We start from the raw sequence: 24,741 nt of genomic DNA, 5'->3' as shown, positions 1-24,741 counted from the left end.
AGTCCTTCATGACTAACCAATAATCCACCTTAAAATAACGTGAGTTGGCGTATGTAGTTGTAACATATGCCTTGTAATCCAAAGAGCGTGTGTTCAAATCCCATGGACCCTATAATTTTTTTTATTATCAGCAGTAACGTTATACAAAAAAAATTGTATGATACATTTGTTAAAAGTGATTTTATTTTGCTCCACTTGCTGACGCTCGTTTTGCAATAATCCCCACTCACAAAATAAAATGCCACTTTCAACACTTGTTGGTAAAACGTGAATAACTATTTTTCCACAAAAACGGCTTTATTAAGAAAACTTGACGATTTAGGTATAGGGACATGTATATCATCTTGAAGCATTTTTCACCATCTCTCAATTAATCGAGTAATATACAGGGGGTTTCATGTGAAAAAATGAATTTTCGACTACTTTTATGCACAATGGAAATAATAGTAATTTTAGCACGCCCTGTATGATATGGAGTCGATTTCTTGGTGTTATTTGAATATTTCGAGTTTGTCCAAACTATCATCAAAATATCAACTTTTCATGAATTGAGAGTATTAATGTACTTAATTAAGGCTATGTTTTGGACCATATTTAGCACAATTCATTTTTTATCTCGAAAACAGATAGAGATAGGTATAGGACATTATTCACAAAAAAGTATTAAAATACTAGAGCGATTCCAAAAATGTATTAATATACGGGGTGTTCCATTTAAAAAAATATAATTGCTTGGCAAGGCCGCAATGCTGAAAATATTTCAGATCGATAGAACAGGTAAGAAAATGTGAGAGGTGGAATTTTCAGAAAAATCATGCTTTGCGTTCTCCAGAAACGTCTAACCTACCATCGACCGTGAGTCACGCTATATTTGGAGAAAAAAAAACCAGTTTAACGGCAAACAGCCTTCAGCATAGGGATTACAATCTTACATATTATCAGTTTTTGATTATCAAAATAAATATATTCCATCCAATAAAAATATTATCTTTCACGCATAAAAATAGATTGGAAAAATGATAATGGTTGGTGAGATCTTCGATTCGATATCATATTTTCAATTTCTAGAAAGGGGAAATTTTCCGTTAATTATTTTATATACGGAACGGGTGGCTGAAAATCATTTTAAGAGAACTACAACCATTTTCCTTAAGAAATGAAGAGTTAACAATAGAACAAGATTGTGTAATGTGGAGGTATCGTATATCATATCATATATCTTGGCACAATCATTGGAATTGTAACACTATTCCGAACCAGAAAACTGTACACACTTCAACAACTTCTGATGCTTTATAAAACTCAGATCAGACCTTCTTTGGAGTATTGTTCTCATGGTAGGTAGCCAGACGGTTCAACGTGGGTGCTTGGTTCACTCTCACAATCGACCGATGTGTGAGTCGGTGCTTCAAGCCGCAGACTGAACGATTGTTTTTCACTTGCTATCGTCCAACTCGTTTTAGGGATCAGTCGTTAAAAGGTGAAACCTCGTTAGTTCTTAGCTCGCACAAGTTTAGATCTCTGAGGGTTGTCGTTTGTAGGGATGCGACAGCTGGTTAACGAAAAAAGCATATTTTAACAAACATTTTTTTAACATGTATGGAGCTCCGCTCCCAAACATACCCTGAAGCTGCTGGATTCCATCCAGAAAAGAGCCATCCGCCTGATTGGAGACACGAACATCATTTGCAACTTCGATAGTCTGGAACATCGAAGATAGGTTGGAGATTTATTACTATTCCATAGAAACTTTAACGGGAGGTGTTCAAGCGACTCAGCACATTTGATTCCACCAAGAGAGGTATATATCAGAAATACGCGATGGACTCTGGCTGCTCATCGTTTCGAAGTTCAACTGCACAGAACTATATTGGCCAAGAACTCTTTCATTTGGAAAACTGCGCTTATGTGAAATAAACTTCCTGAGAACGTCTTTCCAAATGAATTGATTCTCCAGTGATTCAAATCCAACGTGAATCGTTACTTTCACAGACGCAAGTTTTGGAGGACGCCACATCCAAGTGGATTAAATATTTTTAAAGTCATAACATGTCGGCCAAAACTACCATAGCTACCATACTAGTGGTTGAGCTGAATTTGGGCTACCCAAGGAGTTCTGTCCTGTCATATGAATTTCAATTTTTTTTAATTAAACAAGCTATTAAACATAGGAAGGGCCAAATATCATCCTGACGCACATGGATTGGCAGAATCAGCAGTTAAAATAATAAAAAATCCCCAATTACGGCTAGAGAAGAAGATAATTAAAAAAGATATCATCACATAATATACTGTTTTTTATTTCACTATAGAAATACACTATTGATTCGATTCGACTATCAAAAGTTTAGATGTCTTGAAAATTGAATTCAACACGAACAAGAGATGTACTGATAGTGAATGATATTCACCACACCACACTGGAACGAAAGAGATAAGGAATTAGCAATTGTGTTTATTTTTTTTCTGATTGATTCGGCGGTTTCTTGAAGAAAATCTATAGTAATTTCATAAACTACACCTTATGATTTAATCAAATCGTGAGGTGTAGTTTATGAAATTGTTTTTATATCAGAACAAATAAATCGTTCGGGAGACATTGAAACAAGAAAAATATGATGAATCTTATCTCGATGAGAAGTAAGGGATATCTTGAGGAGATATAATTTGTAATAACTACACTCAGACGTTTTGTATACACAAAATATTTATGATATAGGGGAAAGGGGGGCACATTCAACCAGTTTTTAAAAATTGACATTTAGTAAAGTAAGTACTTGTATGTTGTCTTTGTTGTCCTAGTCTAATGAAGTATTGACCATTTGGTTGCCATTGCTAAGAATAGTATGTTTCTAAATCTATTATTTACTATGAAAATTTGCAATTTGAAAAATGTCTGTAACTTTTTGATAGTGCCCCTCCGGTGAGGAACATTCAACCACTGTCAGGGGCAGTTTAAACCAAGACGTCAGTAAAATGATAACTCATATATTTATGCATAATAACTCTATTTGTCAACTTAAAATACATTCTTAGGCTCGCATGGAGACCACAAGACAAAGACATAATAAATAACGCCATTTACTTCACATTATAAGAGGATAAGTTGATGTTGAAAGTCAGTAAAGAAGAGGTTCTTGCAGTTTTAGCTGAATTGGGTTTCGGTAACTTTAAAACAAGATCACGGCGGTCAACTGTAGATATGTCATCAACTAGAGGGTGATAAAATTTGTAATCTGATACCTTTCGACGTAAATATTTAATTTGAAATTCATTGAGGTTTAAACTTTCTATGACTTTTCCTACGTAATACGATACAGTCATTTTTAGAGGAAACTTCACCAAAACAAAGTCGTTTTTATTAATATCATCGTCATCTGTTATGAGATGCACATTTTCTTCATCACTAAAATCATCAGAAATTTCCTCCGATTCTAGAAGAATGGATTCGTCAGAATCTGAACTACTTGTGCTCATTTTCCTGGTGAGTTTTGTTGCAATCTTTGCCTTTTTATTTTCTGGAAACACTTGCTTCAGCAGCCGTTTTTGGTTTCGTTCACACTGAATTTGTTTTCGCCTTTCTCTTTCCTTCTCAATTCCTCCCAGACGATTTTTTTCTGGCGTCGTGGTGAAAATTCTAGACATTCCTTTTCTACTCTTCGTCTTCTTTGTCTTCTTTACAGTAGCTCGGGGAAAGGGCCTAACAATTTCTGGAGTAATAACGTTGCTAGAGACTGAAGGTTCGTCTAAAAAAATATAAATATTGATTTTGTGTGTATTAATCGATTACCTACTTTATGTAAGCACCTTCTTTGTTCTTGCAGCTTGATAAAACAATCTTTATAGGTGTAGATGGCGGTGAAGTAAATGAACTTGAATGACCTGTTTTTTTAGGCACGGTTATGCTGGATATTGGTAGATTACCTGCATGGATTTTTAAGATAGAATAATTAGCATGCGTCACTTTAAAAGATGACTTACATTGCGGTTGTGAATTTCCTGATTCTGGTTCAGGCTGTTTGTCTGCTGGTGTGTCGTCTATCCGATGCTGGGGAACAGGATCGTCTTCTTCAATGTAATTCACATAACTTGGAAGAAACTCATCATCTCGAAAGGCTAATCGGTTTAAAGGCCACAGACCTGGTTTTTCAAATGACTTGGTTATATTTTTTTGAGTAAAGGCATTTTGAAAAGCTATTTTTGTAAGATGGACAATCTCTCTCATTGTTATAGTTTTTCCTGGGTTGGAGGTCATCCAGTCGTTGAAGGCAACTGAGCAAAAGGATTTGAATGGTCCGTATACTCCCACATCTAGCGGTTGAAGCTTGTGCGATGTATGCGGGGGAAATGAGAGCATGACTATACCATTGTCACGGCAGAAGTTTATTGCTTTTACGGTTGTATGCGACTCATGATTGTCCAGCAACAGGAGTATTTTATTTTCGATTGAACAGTGTGTGTGATTTCTAATATGTTCCAAAACGCATAGGAACAAATCACCTATCATCCAACCTGACGAATTACCCAAGGCTACGCTAGACGTAGGAGCATTAATCAAATAGTCATCTGGTTTGCGTATCCTTGGAAAAACATACACTGGAGGTAGCGCGATACCTAGTGTATTTATTATTCCTACAAATGTTGTTAGTTCCCCTCTTTCAGCGGAAACAGTCTGGCTTACTTGCTTTTTGCCCTTGGTTGAAACAATTCTAACAGTTTTTAAGACGGTGGTTACTCCAGTTTCATCTATGTTGTAAATCTGTCGGGAGTGAAATTGAATTTAGTTAATACTGATGTATAATTTTCGAAAAATTCTGATACGCTTCTTCTGTTGAAACCGGTGGCCCGTGCCAGACTTGTGCTTTCTGGTTTTCTCAAAGTTATTTTCTGTTTGTTTCTTTTCATAAAACATTTAAGCCATTCTATTCCGGCTATTCTATTCGCCCTCCACTGGACAGGAATATTGCATTCGGGTAAAGCAGATGCGTAATCGAATGCCAATACCCTAATTTGTTTATATGTTAACCCATAGTTCATATCTGAACATGTCTGGATATATTTCACTAATTCTATTTCCTGGTTATTTGTAAACACCTGAGACACACTATATTTGCTGGAATAAATATTTTTGTTTACATCAGAATCACTTTCGTTGCCGGAGTCTTCATTGAATAGGGTTGCCAAACGCTCTTGTGAGTATTTTTTCTTCAATTTGCAAATTCTGGAATGAAGTGTATCCCTACTCAAATTAAAATTTCTACTAGCTACCCTTTCCGACATTCTGTTATGTATCACTTCTTTAATTGCATTTCTCATGTCATTTTCATTTATTTCTGTCCTGTTTGTCTTCCTCTCATACCTGCGCACCATCTAAAATTAAATGTTCACTCAGTTAGGTTTATTAGGATTTTCTGTAGCATAAATATAAACCAGGGGCACATTCAACCATTGGTTGATGGTGCCTCACCATCAGGTGGTTGAATGTGCCTCCTGACCTTTGTTTCAGAAATAACATGCGGCTTTTAGAATTCTAGTATTTCTAGGTTAGAATCGCTAAGAAAACATAATCTCTAATAACTCCCGAAAGCATACGTAAATATCTAGTTTTCATAATACCATAAACTTTAACACAAATTTATAAAATTCAACAACAAAAAACTTACCTTTATTACCCCAAAATTCTACTTAATTTATTTTCTCGTGTAAAAATCACACACTAGCGACCAAACTTCACAGACAGTGTCAGTGGGTATAGCCGAGTAAATGGGATTTCTTTCGGCGCTAAATTCAAATAATTAAATGATTTTGAGGAGATGGTTGAATGTGCCGCATGGTTGAATGTGCCCTCCTTTCCCCTACCACATAAGTATGAAATGATCGTGGTCAGTTGTACGTATATTGTTGCGCTCCTGAAATCAATCAATTTTAAGTGGTCTCAAGTGACTCCAAATAAAGTAGCTCCATATCAGTGTGTGCAGCAAAAAAAAGGAGTTTAACATCCTGGTAAAAGCAAGTATGTAAAACTATTGATACATCCAGAAACTATTAAAATAGACAATTGCAAATAAGCACTGTAAAAAAAGTTCAATCTCATTCTTTTATTCGTACCAAAGAAGTAAGAGAAAAAGAAAATGAATACAGTCACACTGGAGAATATTGTGGTTTTAATATTTTATTTCGTCTTCTAAAAGTAGGTACGTCTTAAAAATATACACTAATTTGTCTTTACTGTATCGTGACTGTATTTACACTGTTATTACACTGTATTACATTTCGCTAGAGAATACTTAAAATACTTGTTCAAATCAATACCCAACAACAACTTATAGATAAGTAGTTTTACTATCGTTTTGATCGAATGCTAAATCAAATTCTGGATTGTTTTCAACTCCAATCAAATCTGAATCGCCACTCCTGATACTGAAAAAGAAGAAAAGGATGATTTTGTAGCGATATATAGCTTAAGAATCAGTAAATTTTCAAGGAACAGTTTAACAAATGTTGAAGTATGACTTAGACAATTGAAATTTTGTTTATGTTGACAGCTTTGGTCCCATTTCAGAAAGATATACTTCCAAAACCTGTTGAGTGTATCAAATCTGTCGAGATAAACATAATATGCCAAGTTGAGTACAGACACTCAACCCTCAAAAGTAGAATGTGTGGTATTTTGGTATTATGGAAAATTCCTTATGGGTTTCTTCTTTTTGTAAATTCAATAGGTATAATGAACCTAGATTTACTTCAAAATACTATCGACTCAGTTCCAACACATGTATCTCGCAAGGAATGATATCCTGCATATATTGAAGAGGCCATGATGTTTCAGCAAGACGGTGCTGGTCCCCATTACTCACATAACATGAGTAATTATTCAAGCGATAGGTTTATAGATGGATATACTGTGACTAAAAGAACACGATGGAGTAACTCAGATTGGATTTGCTGAAGACATTGATATGGTCGTGATAGCCATAGGCGTAGAAAGTCTAATGACCATTGCACTCCAGAAGGTATCAAACTGGTTAGAAGAGACAAGAGACTTGAACTAGCCGCAAAGAAAACAGAAGCAGCTGTCCTAACAACGAAAAAAAAATAAATCCAGTCCAAATTAATGTAAAAGGCGCTTGACTAGTCTAACTAAATACTATGCTAACCTTGGCTGAACACATCGAAACATTTTCACAAAAAGTAGAAAAACAGTGACGGCATTGTCCTCCCTCATTGCATTGCACATATATGAGGAGTTAGAACATCCAAAAGAAGAGCATTGATGAGTTTGTAGTCCAGTATATCTCATAACACAAGCAATTTCTGGACACGGCTGCTTCAGGAAATACTTGTTCAATGGATTGAGGTCTGAAGGTGAGGAATATCCATACCGTGGAGAAATAGATGACACCAAGCACACACTTGTCACAAGTATGAGATTGAATAGTGTTGGTCAGGAATATCAATTAGTAAGGGGTTCTCCATTCGAAGAAAATCTATGGTAGGATCCATGGTGTCGTGTGAAAAAGAATGGGGAGAAGTATATGAAAGTGATAAAATTCATCATTGAAACTGAAGAAAGAGAAGGCCAATTTAGCTAAAGAACCCATCCATTTATGGGACATACAACTCTCTAACTGAAGTAATGCGCAAACGGTTCCAGTGAGGGGTGCGAAGTGAAGGAGAGAGGTAAAATCCTACACACCTCCTAGTAACCTATCACCAGGTGATATCTAAGGATATTTTCCTCTCCTGCAAAAATATAAAAATGGATATATGAATAAATGGATAGTTGGATAGATGAATAGATGGATTGATGAGTCTTATTCCGACATCCAGAAGTGGTTCATCAGAAAATATTACGAAACATATTATTTCTTGACACAGGCTCTCTCAGGGCATATGTGTTTTGAAAAATATCTATTGGAACGCCGAAGAACAGATTCTGACAAGTGTCCATACTGCGAAAACATAGATGCATCACATGGAAAGGAAAGCAACTAGAATAACAGAGAAATACAGAAACCGTCTTTGATGCAACACACATGATGACGTTCTTCATCTCGAGAGAAAAAATATGGCGAGTAGCATATAAAACCATAAGAGACATCATAGAAACTAAAGAAAAAGAGGACAGAGAGAGGAGATGGAAAATTATACAGGATTTGCACCCACCGGTCTGGGAGTCCCCTGACTGTCGTGTGAAGAAAGAACTTTGCACGGCGTTATGGTTTCCCCTCTGAGCCGAGTGCCAGTTATCGTCGAAGCAATGTCTAACGACGGTATCGGGGGATAGCACAGGAAGCGACTGAGAAAAAAAGGTGGATAGATGAATAGATGGATAGATGGATAGTTGGATAGATGAATAGATGGATAAATGAATAGTAAGGTCAGCTCATATCTTGCAAACGAGTACACCATTAAAAAAAACAAACAAACCAGAAATTAATAGGATATCAAACTTTGGAAATGGCATACCCCCTAGAGAGTTGAAGATTTTGCAATAGTTTTTGGATCAAAACTTGTCCGTTCCTCTCCCAAATAACTTTAACCTGCTTTTGGATGATCGCGAAGAGTTCTTTCCCTTTACGGTACGACCGATGGCACACTCTGTATGAAGTAACCAGAGGGGAATGCACGTTTATTGAAGCAAAGAGATCGTAATAATTTTTTTCAGAATATTCCATTATTCATTCGATCACTCATAATGAAAGAAAAAGTTGCACAAATCATTTCAAAATGATTTGTTCGGCAGAAAATCCGAAATAGGGAAATTGAACTGTTCAAAAATCGTGCCCGTCATAATGTCAAAAAATGTTAATTGCTGTGTGTAGATGTATTTAAAAAAAAATTCTTACCTCTGTGTATCAAAATCTGCAATATCTTTAGGTTTTTTCATATCATCATTGTTGAAAATAGGGTTCGAACCTTCAATTGCATGCTTATTGGTGGTTGGTGCACTTAAACCTAGTCGATTCAATCCAGACTCTTGTGATCCGAATTTTTTCGATGTCAATTTGGAAATCGTCTTGTTTAATCTGGAACAGTTATATACATAGTGATATTTTTGCATCATGTTAACACATTCATTAAATAGGGCCGTCATACCCTCATGTGACTCATTGATACAAATGTACTTGCGTTGTTTCTCTATAGGCCTCAATAATTGTTTTGTTATTACCAAAGAACGAAAAAATTACTTGATTCTAGAGTAGAACAGCAAAACTATGACTGTGAATTACCTTTCACCAATTCCATTTTGATATCATGTATACAGGGTGTTTCAAATTCGATCCTCACCTGTGGGATCTCGGAAACTATGAGAGATATGAAGATGTTTAAATTGGGGCAAAGTTGCGCATTTACCTGACTGACAATAAGCCGTTGAGAAAGTTCTGAAATTCCGAGTATATCCGAAGATATCCGGAAAAAAAAACACAAATTTCGGAAAATGGTTTTTACTTTTTTCTGGATTTATTTTTCGGAGGATTCGAAAATGTATTGCACATTGCCACTTTTTTCCTGTTACATAATGGTGTTTTCAGATTTGCTATCTGACGTTTCGTCTTCCGTCCACCATCATCAACTTTATTTTTTCTTATGGGCGCTACATTGGATTGTTTCTGTTTTGAATACAACCAGATTTTACTTTTTCAATGATGTATCATAAGTTATCATTTTTTTTTTCGGATATTTACGGATATACTCGGAATTTAAGAACTTTCTCAACGGCATATTGTTCATCAGGTAAATTAGCAATTTTGCCCTAATTTAATCATCTTCGTATCTCTCACAGTTTCCGAAATCCCAATGGTGAGGATCGAATTTGAAACCTGTATATTGAAGCATAATGCATAATTATTGAAACGTTTTTTGCGTTAGTTGCTATTATACATTGACCGGTGCGAAATCAATTTTTTTGCGATTGATAGTGCGGAAAAGTTTAAAAAGTGTTAGACTTTTGAAAGAGCTGAAATTATATGTTTCCGTTCATTCTATACAATCCTGGTGTAGTAACTGACAACTGATGAATGTCCAGTTTTAGTTCAGGGTTGACAGACATCAAGCATTAGGTGGGACAATTCTACTTTTTGTTTTTGTACCATTTTTCATTAATAATTACACATCCTTTTTCATGTGAATTTTCCTGTTTTCCCCTCCCTGGCTCAAATATGTTCCATTTCTTTGGATGTGGTTCAATATCTCATTGTTTTTCACAAAGAAAATTGACATTTCAACATCTAAGTATTTCTTTCTTGCTTTCGTCAATCCCGTTTACTAAAAGCACTATATTTTGGTCCGAATCTGAAGGTGGTTGTCTGAACAGAAGAGGCAAGTTAAAATCTCAAAAGGAAATGAATATTTATAGTCACTTAAATTGTTTGAACTTTCAGTGAACGGTTTTGTTTCTATTGAGTTTGTATTTTTTATGGATTTCTGTTACGAACACTTTCGATATTTAGAAAAAATTCAGTAGGGAAGGGAGGGCACCAAATATATATTTTCCCGCTGGTGCCAAAAGCTCCGTGGGTGACCTTGATAGGACATCAGGCTTGACAATGAATTGTATGTTTTATTAATGAAGTTGTGCACTTATTTCAGGTGTCCTATTATTGTTTTATCTGTAGAGTGTTTTTCTATAAGTTTTTTGTGACATGTGACATGATATCATTCACAGTTACAAAACTACAAAAACGTGGAGTACAGTAAATAGCGACTTGGGAAGAAAAAAGTGTTATACTGATAATTTTATTGCGGTCAATAATGCACCTATTTGCCAATACTTTTTCAAATTGTAAATGATCTAAAAGACGAAAAAAAAAAATTATTATTATTATTATCGTGGTCAGATATAATCCTGAAGAGGAGATTCTGTGAACTATGATCATTATACGATGTTCAATCGTATATATACACACATGTACACATGTATATCACATGTATTTGAACGCTTGAATAGTGATTATCACCTTGATGTATTCCATATGTTTATGCCATTTCACTTCTTTTCTCTATTGTCAGTAATAACCTGTTAGAATATGCAGGTGACAGAATTCCTAATTAAAAAACTGATGGAGTTGTACCGCTCCCGACGACCGGATTTTTTATTTCGTGTATGCCATTCCACTTCCTTTCTAGTCAGTAATAACGTATTAGAATATGAAGGTGGATGAATTCCTAATGAAAACGTTGGTGTAGCAATGAAATATGAAGGTGGCAGGGTTTCTAATAAAATGTTGTTGGAGCAGCAGTTGTGCTGCCCCCGAGGCTCGTTTATTTTATAGTCTCCATAATACTAAGTTTTTCATCAAATATATTACGGTATTTGATGATTCACTTACTGCCTAATTTTGACGACGAATATGATTAGTAAAATGATACACAAGGCACCGAGGACAGCCGATGTTCCAATCAACCAAGTTTGTATCTGACTATCATCCTTAGTTGCCGAAGCAGGGAAGGGCACCAACATCAACTTGTAGTTTCGGAGTTCGGACTGTAGTCTGCTGTAAGTTCCATAATTGGAAACCATTCTGTAAAACAATAAATATATTCAATAAAATGAAATAAGCTGATAAACAACGACAAATAAGTTGATAAGTGAATAAATAGATGAGTTCTACAGATATTAAATGAAAATTGGGATATTGAGAGACTTCTGAAGATTTATTTATGGAATGTTGACTGACTGAATCTGCAAAGGTGTCCATTGGATACTGAAAAACCAAAATGAAGATGGTTCAATAAAAATTGTCAGATCTGAGATGATCCATTTTCAAAACACGAACAAATATTTTCTGAAGTCGCCAATTTGGTTTGTGAAAGGGGTCTCAAATAGAGTGTTACAGTTCTGGTGTTTGAGAGCAGTGTTTGTTTTGGAGTACCATTGCATTTGTGAACCAATATGTCGGCTGTCCATTACCATGCAAATAATTATTTCGTAAGACACTCAGTATGATGTATAGAAAATTGTTCAGGTTCAGTCGACAGCCTATCTAATTGTGCGATCTGATATTTCCGAATGACCGATTAATACTATTCTCATAACCCTAATGTGATAATATCTAGTGATTCAGTTGGTTACGGATCATCATCATTGATGAAAAATTGAAAATATATTCGAATTCAAACATAAAAAATGTAAATAGGTTTCACTTTATATTGCTTCAAAAGACATTAGCACTGATTCAATTTTTGTTAAAAACAGCATACCAAAAGTTAGTTTGATTCTGGTGATTTCACCATATTTAATTTTGAGAAAAATCAGTCCCCTTCCAGGAAATGTAGCTTCGTCTCTAAACATTATGTTTTGGCATCAACGTATGGGTATTTTAGTATTGTCAATTGCTCCCAATAGGATACTTTCTTCAATGTTTTTGTTTGGGAAAGCTCAATTGGTACTTCAGTTCAATTTATCGAAAGTGTTTTTTTTTGTAAATGACGAAGATCGCCTTCAACGGAGATTCCCGAATCTACTCCTCAGAAAGGTACCTTTCCAACGCTAAGCTTCACGCGAACGACCACGAGGAATCAAAGTAAGTCCCTTAATGTTCTCGTTCTTGACATAATTTCAACCATTGTTGTCTCTTTCGCCATTATTTTTGGAAATAACGGATATCACACCTACTCAGAATATTTTCCAACAGTTCATTTTTCAAAACCAATTTCTGAGCTAATTTATACACAAACAGTGTTCATTTAATAACGCATTTTTCATGAGAAAGATCAAATCAATATTTCATTGAGCTTTTACGTAGGAGGAGTGAGTTTGGAATAACATTTTTATTCGAATTATTATGTTTTTCGTTTTGTTTACAGGTTTTTGAAATAATATAAAATTGCTACTACTTTGGAGCAATATTTTCGCGAACTCTGTATATTTTTTTAACAACTAGTAACTGACATTTATTTATCGATGAAATTATATACAATAGTTAATTTACCTCATTATCACATTCGAGTCAACGGCAGTAACGGAAGTTCCGTCTTGATGCAGCATATTTCTGTACAAGCTATCAGTTGTATTGATGAAATATAAACGAGCAACTGTCAAAACATCTTTGTCGGTGGATTGGTTCAGAAAAGTTTGCTTGTAGGCTTTTATTCCAATCACGTCAGCCATAGTATCCAGTAACTGCAAAAAACAAACGACTTGCATTCTGTCATACAGTTTTTTTTTAAATACATGGCTATTAGACCCTTCATTAGAAACAAACATCACTGAATGAAGATAGTGATCAGTAGCTGAAAGAAAAAATCTTGTATGAAACACTCTTGTATGAAATACTACTTTTCAAAATCTCGCTACGCTTATCCTGAAAAAATTGCATTCTCTACACAAATTGTTTACATGTTTTACATGTATTGAATTTTGTTATAGTAATCTAAATGAATATCATTCTTGTACCAGGTTAGATATTCTTGAAAATCTTTATGAACAAGTTATGAAATGTATATATTATAGCAAATAATTTCAAATCACGCGCCAAAGTTAGGTTGGTACCAGTTAGGTGAGTACGACTGAAATAACTGGTAGAAAGAGGCATGGGAGTGGCGGAAACTTAGGTGTATATACTATAATTCCTAAATAGTAGACACTAAATTCTCAGAAATGACTGACGTTTTTGTCCTGATCTGTTCTTTGCAGTGGCGTACGGAAATTATACTAAACAGATGAGAAAAAATGATGATAAAATATATAGAATCACAACCAATGCAATAATATTTCCGAGAAGTTGGTGCCTATTATTATCGAATTGTACTATAGTTAATAATAATTATGTTTCATGGTTCAGAAACAGAATTGAAGTGGAGACCAGTTTTTGGACGCCCATCGATTTAACTATTACTACTTTCTCATTATCTCTCATAATATCATCCATTATTTTTTATATAGATATTGACGCACGTCATTATGTAGTATATATTATGACTCATCATACCCAAGACCAAAAATGAATGAGCTATCAATACTCGACACTGCTATACTGTTACTTCAGATTGTACAAATCCTGGCTTAATAAATTTTCACAAGGTGCTCTCTATGAAAGTGATCTGAAAGCATAATATAATTTTCCGAACCCTTCGCAGATTGCATCAATCTGAGTGTTGAGTACTGATTCAGAGTCAGTTTCAGTACGCGAAAATGTTATTCACCTTAAGGTTACAGCTCGGTGTCATTTATTTCGAACTTTGGAAACTTACTGGATTTGCGTTTATTACTGAATTCGGTGCATACTGTTTCATTGATCTTGAGATGGTTGTTTATGCACCAAGTGCTGAAATCTTTCATGACAGACTGGACCTTCACCTCAAGTTCATGAAGAGTTACTGCAGATTTGATAATCGTTGTGTCGTTTGCATATATGAATGCTGTACATTAATTAATTGCTTGAGGTAGGTCCAAAATATATAATAAAATAAGAGTGGATCTACAATTTCCCCCTGTGGCGTGCCCAAAGTGAGATGAAACGCTTCCGAATAACCTTCACTTTGAATATTCTTCCACTAATATAGGAAATCAGCCACGAATTTATTGGATCACGTATACCCATTGTCTCCAATTCGATTTCGTGGAAATCTGGTTCGATAATATCGAAAGCTCTTGAAAAGTCGAAAAAAAACCCCATGGTGTATCCATTATGTTCCAGGTTTTCAAGTATGTGTCGCACTGTCTCAATTGATGAATTTTGTTAAAAACTATGTTGACAAACGTGTAATAATATTATTGCTATTTAGATAATTTGTTACTTGAGAATAAACAATAACTTCAATTAATCTGGAGAAACAATTGAGGAAACAGAGTGATATGTAGTTCTCCATACAGCATTGGTCTACCATTCTTAATATCGTCACAGCTTTTGATATTTTTGAGTCTTCCGGAAATTGACTCAATATTACAGATAATTTAATTCGATCACTTACACTACATTCTTTTAAAAGTAATGCAGGAACGCCATCACTTCTACTTGAATAGTTTTTCTTCAAACTGAGGATAATTGAAAAAACTTCCTTTGGTATATCAGGACGGAAAAACATTGAGTGGGAATGATTTACTACAACTTTTGTATTAAAATTATAAGGTTTGAGATCTTTGAGTTTTTTACGAGATTGATATTGGAATGTTTTTTCGTTTTGTTGTATTTTTCATCAACCTTTGTCTGGAATGTTTTGAAGTTCGTGATTTTTTGAAAAAACATTTTTTCTCATTCCATATTTTTCTATTTAATTTTTTTTTCCAAATCTTCTAAATTTTGTAGTGTATCACTATTATTTTTTCCGAAGCCTATTGAAGTCTTTTAGCCTAACATTATATGGATTAAGTTAAATGAAATGAATAAAAACACATTTTTTTGTCTAAATGCCACTGGATAATTTTATTTATACGACCGGTTTTGGGTTTGATCCCATTATCAAGTATAATACTGATATAATGGGATTGAGATTGATAATGGGATCAAAGCCGAAACTGGTCATATAAATAAAATTTTCCAGTGGTATTTAGACAAAAGTGTTTTTATTCATTTCATTTGAGTGATCATGAATTACCATAAAGTAAACAAGTCATCAATCACACATATCGATTAAGTTCATTTGATGAATGTATTTTGTCATCTGTTTTCTTTTCAATCGTGGTATAAGTACTACGTTCGGAAAATGTGAGATTGAATCATCAGTTGGAGTGATCCAAGAAATGCTTAACATAGTTTTACGTCTTCTTCCGTATCGAAAAGAACTGTATAACATTCACAACAGAGTTTTCGTCAAGATTCCAAGTTATGAAATTAGTAATTTCCTTTCCTTTATTTTTCATCCGGTACCAGATGGAGAGAACTTGACATTTTTCACATTAAAGTCTCAAACGTGCTCGCTGCACATGTCAATATTGTCATTTGTGATGTCATCCCGATGGCACAATGTCTGGCTGGTTCCTTTTTTGGAACAGGTGAACTCCTAGGACTTGAAGTTGATGATTGGGTTCGCTTTGTTTTGGAATATTTATAAACAACCCAGAAAATGCCAAACTCTCTTCGATTATCCTGGAGTAAAGCCATATGGGATTGTTGACCTTGAACGATATCACATCATTCAAGCGTTACAAATAGTCAAATTGAAGTAGTACAAAATGACTCGTAAATTCCATTTTAGTGTACAAATATATTATTTATGAACGTTTAACCATTATATAGTCTCCCTGCTTTTCGTCCCATCCCTTCACTTCATATTCTGGCTTGATTACAATGAAGTTGGACTGTTTTGTTGCTATAACGATGAACACCAATGACTTTATTGTTACTAGTGATCCTTGAGTCACGGTTACCACGATCAAGGTTTTGTAATTCACGTTCAAGTTTCAATGTACACTTTTTGAGTCTGTTATTTAGTATAGTTTCAGGCATAAAAATAACTCGAATAAGTTCCCTTAATAATGAGAGTGATGTGAAGTAGTTGTGGCAAAATAACGTATGTCCGTGATGATCACGAATTCTATATGACAAATAAATCACTTATTCATCGGTAACTGCATATTTTTCCTGAATATCTATAGGAAGAGTAAACGAGCGTTGATTTATAATGAAGCGATATATAATACCAGAAGCACCACAAAGCATAAGCACTTTAATACCACAATGATTCAGTTCATTCCTTGCATATTTTTCACTACAAGATGACCTTGAACAGATTTATTGATTCATCAATCACAGATTTTCTTCTAGTTGTAGTTGCTTGCACAGGTTTTCAAAAGAATAGATTGAAGGACAAACTTTCCAAACATTCCATCATTTTTGTCAAGCTCAACATATACATGAAGGTTATTTCTGAGACATTCAAATATATTTCTTGACGTTCCAATATCATTTATGAATTTGTTTTTTGAAGCAGGTGCCTGATACATTGTCAGTCTCGGAAAACGAATTACATCCATTACAATATCCATTACACACAAGGGGCGCCTGTTTAAATGCCTGATAAATATATGTTTGATTTCAGCTTGTTTAAGTGATTTAAAGTTCGTTCTACGAGGTTTTGGCATAAAAATTACGTGTTAATAATATGCCCCCTAATAGTTCGGGGTGTTTTTGATTCGTGAGTAGCTCCGATGATACATTTCCAAATGACAAACAAAGCTTATCAAATCGTTTATCGGCTGCACGAAACATTTTATTCCAAAGGGTAAAGTTGGTAGGGAAATCTACCTGGGAAAGTATTCAATACAAAATTCAATCAATGAATAAAAAAAAATTATGATGAGTTGAAATGAATTGAAGAAAAAATACAAATACTAATTTATATACAAAATTCAATCAATGAATAAAACAAAATTATGATGAGTTGAAATTAATTGAAAAAAAAATACAAATACTAATTTATAGAGTAAAAAATTATTGTGAACTAAAATTGAAAGAAATAATCGAAAGGGTAGAATAATACGTTGAGATCAATAATATATAAACAATAAAATTAAAGATAATCCAGTTAACAACCGAAGGCGATTGTGGATACTCACAACCGAAATAATTATTTTTGTCACATTTTTCAATATTTTTTTTAACTAGCTCATAAAATTTTTTAACCATCAATTCACCCATTTTTTATATTTAATTCATAGGAATTTCAAACTTGGTAAAACCTATTTCTAATGTTTAAAAAAATCTGTTTTTCCGTTAACCAGCTGTCGCACTCCTACGAACAACAACTCTCAGAAGTCGAAACTTGTGCGAGCTAAGGATTAACGGAGTCTTACCTTTTAACGTGTGATTCCTATGTGTTAGAACAAATTAGAAATCGGCTTCGATTAGGCTGCAGTAGCTTTTTTCAAAAGATTTCTCGCCTTCTTTTCTCATAATTCAAATGAAATGTTTTTATACATATATAAATTACGAAAGACACAGATGAACTGAGCTCATGCCCCTCAATGCCCTCTCGAGGCAAACATTTTTGTGGCTACTTTCATTGGTTTAGGTGTGTTATGTTATATATATTATTTATGAAATTAATGAATCTATATTTACCTGTTTTTCATTGTCCTGAACTTCAGTAATATTATTGTAAAATCTGAAATCGACAGTCTTATCCTCTGATATGATGAAAATAGTTACCGTCGTTGTATCATTGTGGGGACCTGAAATTTAATAGTAACTCATTGATACCAAAATTAAATTTTAATCTCAATAGTTGATACAATTTTTAGGTTTGTATTATTTGTTTGATGATTTTTGGAATATTGTTTGAGCCTTGATGAAATATATCTTAAATAATATGAAGAATTCTATTTATTCTATGTACAGAGTTAGTTTGAAAGCGATGTAACAAGTGAAACTGTGGCACTGAAATGTTTTTAAAACGATATTGACATAAATAGTGTTAAGTTCTCTTTTGTATCATTGAATGAAGTTATCAATGTTGTCATTCATTCATTGTGAACATTCATATTAACGTAACAATGGTGACACCGGTGGAATAAGACGAAATAAGATTGAAGTTAATTTAATAGTGTATGGGAAATTCACAAGTGAACAGAGATGTAATGGAATTCTGAAATTATTTAGTTAAGAACAAGAAAGAAAAGAGCAAATCGAATAATAAGAAAAGAGAAAAAAGAACAGGACGATAAAAAAGAAAAAAAAATAACGAAGAAAAAAGGAGATAAAAATCAATAACAAGAAATAAAAAAAGGGTAATAGAATAGTGACCAAGAGATGTTGCGGAAATACTTAGATCAACAAAAGAATGAAAGAAAAAAGGACGGATAGGATTAGGTTAGGATAGGACAAATATGAGTGGGTCTATTGGACCCTCCACCGCAACCCACAAGGGTTTGTTGTGGTTCATACCTATTCACACTCGAACAAATAAACCCAGCTTTGATACAATGATTATTGTGGGGGCGAGTTCTTGAATATTCGGGGTAGGGATCGGAATGTGACTACGATTTGGTTAAAGAGCAACAGTTGTTTGCCGAAAATAGCAAACAACAAATACGCACGGAGTCCACAACAGGAGTCAACCGCATATTTGTGGTTCCAGTTAGAAGACCTAGAATTCTCAGGCTACATCTAACATGACCACGTATATGTAACCACAAATGTGCCATTGGCTCCTGTTGTGGACTCCGTGTGTATTTGTTGTTTCCTATTTTCGGTAAACAAGTGTTGCCCATCTTTATACCTGGCTACACCGCGCTGATGAGGCCAATAGCCAGAAACACGTGTCAGCGGTTTGCCCCTTCTTTGGGGTGGTATATATATATATATATATATATATATATATATATATATATATATATATATATATATATATATATATATATATATATTCAGTTCTTCGACTTGTTGCCAGTTGTGTACCAGTGGAAAGACCTGGTATGTGTGTTGTTAACTGTAGCTTCCTCTTTGCATAGATGTGAGGTATATCTGCCTCGATTTTTTGTATAGTTTTACTCCACATTTCTAGACACTATTTCATGGGGGGGGGGGGAAGGGGGAAGGGGGAGTTTCCTTAACCTCATATTCCAAGGTATGAGATAGTATTGACGAACTTTTGAGGTTGTGAAATACAGCTTCGATATTTCTTGAGTTGTTATGTTTATTGAATGTCGGAATATCAAATAATATTGCTTGATTAGTACTAGTAGAATAGTAGTATACTCTGAAAAAGATGCAGATTCAAGATGGTTGCAGCTAAAAAATAGCGCATTAGATTTTTTTTCACAACTACATCAATATGGGTATCAAATGACAGGAAAATAAAAAGAATAACAAATTGTTAAATGGTTCTATTGAAAAAAAAAAGTAATAATGTACTAAGAACTAAAAATAATTTGGAAGGTTCTAGGTAGCAGTCACCACACCACTTTCCTCAGCAATCTACACAGCAATCAGATAAAAACTATTAAATAGACCAGGGCTGAAACCTTCAAAAATGGTAAAAAGTGGGATGAAACCCATCAGAAAAGGAGGGGAATATGATAAAAATGAAATTACGGGCGATCTGAATTTGAGAAAAGTTAAATGGCAAAGTTGTAGGTAATAAAAAGATCTAAAACTTCTGTACTCCACAATTTTTTCAAATAAACTTCAAATTCATATGTGAAAAATTCGAATAATCAAGTTTCTGGTTTTTGATTTTTATCCTTAAGAAAACATTTTTTGACGAAATTTGGTGAAAGTTTACCTGTCTATGTCTCAAATACATTGTGATTTATTTGATTTGAAATATTAATTTTTTCATTTCATTTTGACTTAATATAAAAAAGCACCCTAATTTTCAATCGAAAATTCTCGCGTAAAAATATCAGCTTTTTTCATAAAGTTGGTGTGCTTTTTGTTCGTTGAAATCTCTACTGATGGTGTGAAAAAAATACATTACTAAAGTAAATGTTCTCAGAAAATGCAAAAAATCGAAAAAAACTCGAATTCGATTTTTTTTTAATAATTATGTACAATTTCATAAAAAATGTGATTTCTGCAATTTTATTCAGTTGAAAAGTTTATTTATTAAATTCTAATTTCATTCATGTCATAGAAAATCTCATAAAATATAAATATACATATAAATCGTTTTATTGAATTTAGATACTTTATTCTGATTACGTTATTAACTTTAATATATTCAAAAACGTTAATCTTGTTATTTATAGGTAAATACCAGAGTACCGTAGCATAACCTGAGTAAATATGTAAATACTTCGCCCAACGTTTTTATTAGTTTTTTATCTGATCAATACCGTAGATTGCTAAGGAAGTCGTGTGATGACTGCTACCTAGGGCCTTCCGAATTATTTTTGGTAGATTATCTACATCAATATTATACTTTTTTTTATGAAACCGTTTCAAAAGTTTGTTTCACTTACTTTTCTCTGTTTGACTGGTATAATCAGAACGTAATAATATTATGACTACTATTAACGAATACAAATAAATGAAAATTTCAGCTCTCCAAGGAATGATTTGTGAATCATATATATAAAAATGGATGTTAGTTGGTTGGTTGGTAAGTGATAAACTTCTACATCGCTCCACCGATCGTGATGAAACTTGACATGTATAAGTAATTTTTCATAGAGAAGGTTTTTAGCTCTGTTCTGTAACTCGCCACTAGATGCCGCTGCAGAACAATTTTTTGAAAGCACTGTTCTGCAACGCTGCGCACGCCTAAGTTCGTGGATTCTGATTCTGTCAAAACATTGGAACAGCAGCGATACAGCAACATAGTACTAGTATAATATATTACTTGATGATCATATTCGAAATCTGTCACACACTTAGGATTGGATTTCATTGGAGAAATCATAGCGTGTATACCTTAAATAAGGCACTATAATTTTTATTATATTGAAATAATTGTTTGTCTCAATTATTGAATGAAATTTGTCTGTTTCTATGTTTTCATTTTTGAAGCCCTGTAAGAGTTCCGTTGAAGAAATTCTTTTGTGGACTTCGTACATCCAAAGATGACTACATTGTGGTTCAGAATATAATTTTTTCCCAAATTTAAGATATATCGAAAAATTTGACTAAGATGAGTTTTTAATTGAATTAGGACACTTACCATTGCCGAACTGATCTACCTGATCATTGACAACTACGTTGAATAAAAAGTACCCTGACATTGTGTTATCCACTGTAAACTTCAGAATAATTTTTCCAGTAGTCGGTTCTATTCCGAATGCTGGGTTCTGTATGTTCTCCAAACCTGTTCCAAAGGCTTCAATGTTACCTTCAATAGAGTAGATCAGATTATTCCGATCTATGAAATCGGGATCGTTCGCCTGAAAAAAAAGTTTACTAGATGATGTTTTGTAATCCCGACAGCATAGTTCGGGTTCTATAATGGATCAGGTTGGGGTTAAAAATTGTTCTGCCTGATCATACTCATCAGAACGGTCAACCTACATAGTTTTTGCCCTTCATTCACTGTTCAAATAACTTTCAACCAATCGTATATTGAAGCCATTTTCTATCTTTTATTATTTCAAAATGGATTTATTTACAAGGAAACCCAAGTTCAGTGGACCATAAGAGGTATTTGAAGAACGAATTGATGAGTCAATCCAAAAACTTGGTATTCACTTATAATAAATACGGTCTATGATTTTGAAATATTTTGAGTGATGTAATGTTACTAGTTGAACTATTTTTATATCAATTTTGTTTTAATGATACACCATATAAAATTCAACATTTTCTGATACTTCGTTGGATTTTGAATAAATTGAATTTCTATCATTTTAATAGCTGGGAAATATATGTCTTTCAATATCTCTAAACGAAATTAGTTTTGATATAAAATCCAAAATGGTCACATGGATGTCACAATTAGTACCAAAATTGGATATCATACGTATAGAGAGTGTTTCAAACTTCGTTTCTTCAACACGATTAGAATTTACATATGAATCATTTAATTCCAATAGGACATGTACAGTTTTGCATTCTCAGACTCATTATTTTATTCTAGGCAAACTTCGTTGACACACCTAATAACGAAAAATCTTTGTTTTTCATATAAAATAATTTGTTTACTATATAATGGTGAATTGAAAACATACGAGAGAAAAGATTATTTTCAAACTATTTGGAATTCCGACTCGGAATAATGTGAGTTGGTCGTAGTATCGAGATTGAATTCAATATCAGTTGTTTATCTTGTTCACTATCTTTGCTAACACTGCTGTAACTTTTTCCAAATCAAACGAATTTTGTATAATCCGTTGATAGTGAAGATCGGTTCAGTGTTTTGGCAACGTGATGAATCAGCTGATTTTACTGAAAGAACAAGTTAGATTTCGAAATCATTTCATCAAAATTATATTCGTCACTAATTCTATAATGACTTGAAAACTGAAAATTTGAAAATTTTGAAAATTTAAATGTAATTGATTTGAATTGATTATACTGGAATTATCAGAGGTGCTTCCAATATATTCTAGAAGACCCTGATTTGTTAGTTTTAAGAAATATTTCCGTTTATTCAAAATCCATAGAGAAAATCCAACTAAAGAACTTCAAATGTGACATTTTATTGAAGTGGAAAAAATAACAGGGTAATGAAGAAAAACTGAAATTTCGTATTTTACCAACATTGCAGAACTGTTCCTGTCTCAGTTTTCTCAAAGAGGTAGAGTCTTTCCAGAAAACGAAGATTATCCTCCATATTTTTGAAACCTTCCACCGAAGAAGACATTGAAAAAATCAATAATGATTTGAATTTCAAGAAATCTCTGAATTTTGATATCATTTCACTAAAAATAGTTAAACTAATGAAATATGAATTGATTCCCATCGTGAAGAAAATTATCAATACATCTTTTGAAACATGTCATTTCCCGAATCGTGTAGAATATAAAAAAAATTACATTTACTTGAAACTGGAGATACCAATGAGAAATGTAATTATTGGCCAATTTTCATTTTTCCTATTCTATCAACAATGAACAATATGATGAACAATATGAATAATATATTAGTGAAATATTGAAAAAGTATTTAATTTCTATATAGTAGGTAGCATGTTATGTGATAGAGAGTCAGTTATACTGGACATAGTCTCCAGAATTCAACTTCAATTAGATTCGAATAATATTTGTGGTATGTCATCACTTGATTTGTAGAAGGCATTCGGTACAGTAATATTCTTATCTTCTGCAAAAGGTAAACTCAATTGTCATTAGAAAAATACTTTTCATATGGTTTCGAAAGCAATATATTTATATACAAGAAAAAAGAGTTCATTGAAAACTTTTAAGTATGGATTTGAAAGTGGTGGACAATGTCTTATGGTAAATTTCAGTGAATCTAATATGATTCGAAATCTACTAAAGAACAAATAAAATTAGCATGATTGGCTGAAATATCAATTATATTCAGATGGAAATGTCCACAGAGAAAAAAGATATAAAAAAGGGGAAGGGATAAAATGAAAATAAGCAAAAAATAAAAAAAAATCTAGAAATTGTTCAAATCAAGTTACTTCACCACAATCGCCTTTGGGTGATGATATTGATATTCTAGCTATTTATTCCAATTTTATTTGTTCTTTCATATATTTAGAGTTATATTAGCTTGCCCTGTTTATTTGCTTGTTAATAATTGAAGTTTGACCCCCTTCCTGTTGACAGATTATTCTGATATTTGGTACACACATTTAGTTTTGATGACAATATAATACATTGTAAATCCAAGATGGCCGCAGCTACTAAATGGCGGAATACAACTATCTCAATATGGGTATCAAATGATAGGACTCGACTAGTAGAATAGTAGTACACTTTGGAAAAGATGCAAATTAAAGATGGCCGCAGCTATAAAATGGTGGATTAGATATTACTTCAACACCATCTTAATATGGTTATCAAATGACAGGGCTTGACTAATACTATAGTAGTACACTATGAAAATAATTATTTGAAATTGTTTGAAGAAGGACAAACATATGTGATCTTGTGTCGAGTAAAGACTTTGGAAGGTTTATGAATTGACGAGTTAGATTGCAACTAATTGTCGGGAAATTAACCTTGTATTACTAAGACACTAAATGAACTGAACAAATTGAGAAGAATTGAGTAATGAAATTAAAAACTGAAAATTTGAAAATGAAATGAGTAGAAAAAAATGTATGTTGAACGGTTTTATTATAAAAAAGATGATAATGATTTAGATAATTAACTAAAAGCTAAAAATAATTCATAAATTGCTTGAGGAGAGTGGTATGGTGACTGATACTTGGGGCCTTTCGAATTATTTTTAA

The 24,741-nt window shown here is 33.4% G+C and overlaps 2 protein-coding genes across 2 annotated transcripts in view; both read right to left on the bottom strand.

The window, feature by feature from the left end:
- Positions 1-747: 747 nt before the first annotated feature.
- Positions 748-5,280, bottom strand: LOC141484670 (uncharacterized). Its single transcript, XM_074179813.1, has 4 exons — positions 4,822-5,280; positions 3,982-4,759; positions 3,808-3,924; positions 748-3,746 (listed from the first exon to the last, which is right to left on the bottom strand). Exons 1-4 carry the CDS (start codon positions 5,278-5,280, stop codon positions 3,082-3,084), a joined length of 2,019 nt encoding a protein of 672 aa, XP_074035914.1. The 3' UTR covers positions 748-3,081.
- An 876-nt stretch (positions 5,281-6,156) lies between these two features.
- LOC111505336 (cadherin-AgCad1) overlaps positions 6,157-24,741 on the bottom strand; it is a 129,441-nt gene continuing 110,856 nt past the window's right edge. Inside the window, exons 26-31 of the mRNA XM_074176293.1 lie at positions 21,544-21,763; positions 18,006-18,115; positions 12,936-13,126; positions 11,334-11,525; positions 8,850-9,029; positions 6,157-6,420 (exon numbers count right to left, since the gene is read on the bottom strand). Coding sequence (XP_074032394.1) covers positions 6,324-6,420; positions 8,850-9,029; positions 11,334-11,525; positions 12,936-13,126; positions 18,006-18,115; positions 21,544-21,763 — 990 coding nt within the window. The 3' untranslated portion in view covers positions 6,157-6,323. The remainder of the gene's footprint in view (positions 6,421-8,849; positions 9,030-11,333; positions 11,526-12,935; positions 13,127-18,005; positions 18,116-21,543; positions 21,764-24,741) is intronic.

Source organism: Leptinotarsa decemlineata, unplaced genomic scaffold, assembly GCF_025532065.1.
Source record: "Leptinotarsa decemlineata unplaced genomic scaffold, Ldec_3_MD MMD2_P_RNA_scaffold_14, whole genome shotgun sequence".
NCBI lineage: Eukaryota > Metazoa > Arthropoda > Insecta > Coleoptera > Chrysomelidae > Leptinotarsa > Leptinotarsa decemlineata.
This window is presented reverse-complemented; position numbering and strand designations above follow the sequence as displayed.

Excerpts from the sequence above, each read along its gene's own strand:
- LOC141484670 (XM_074179813.1), bottom strand. The coding sequence starts at position 5,280 with ATGTCGGAAAGGGTAGCTAGTAGAAATTTTAATTTGAGTAGGGATACA. Across the intron at positions 4,760-4,821 it reads CCGGTTTCAACAGAAGAAGC|ATTTACAACATAGATGAAAC; the intron begins GTATCAGAATTT and ends CACTCCCGACAG. Across the intron at positions 3,925-3,981 it reads AGGAAATTCACAACCGCAAT|GTAATCTACCAATATCCAGC; the intron begins GTAAGTCATCTT and ends AAATCCATGCAG.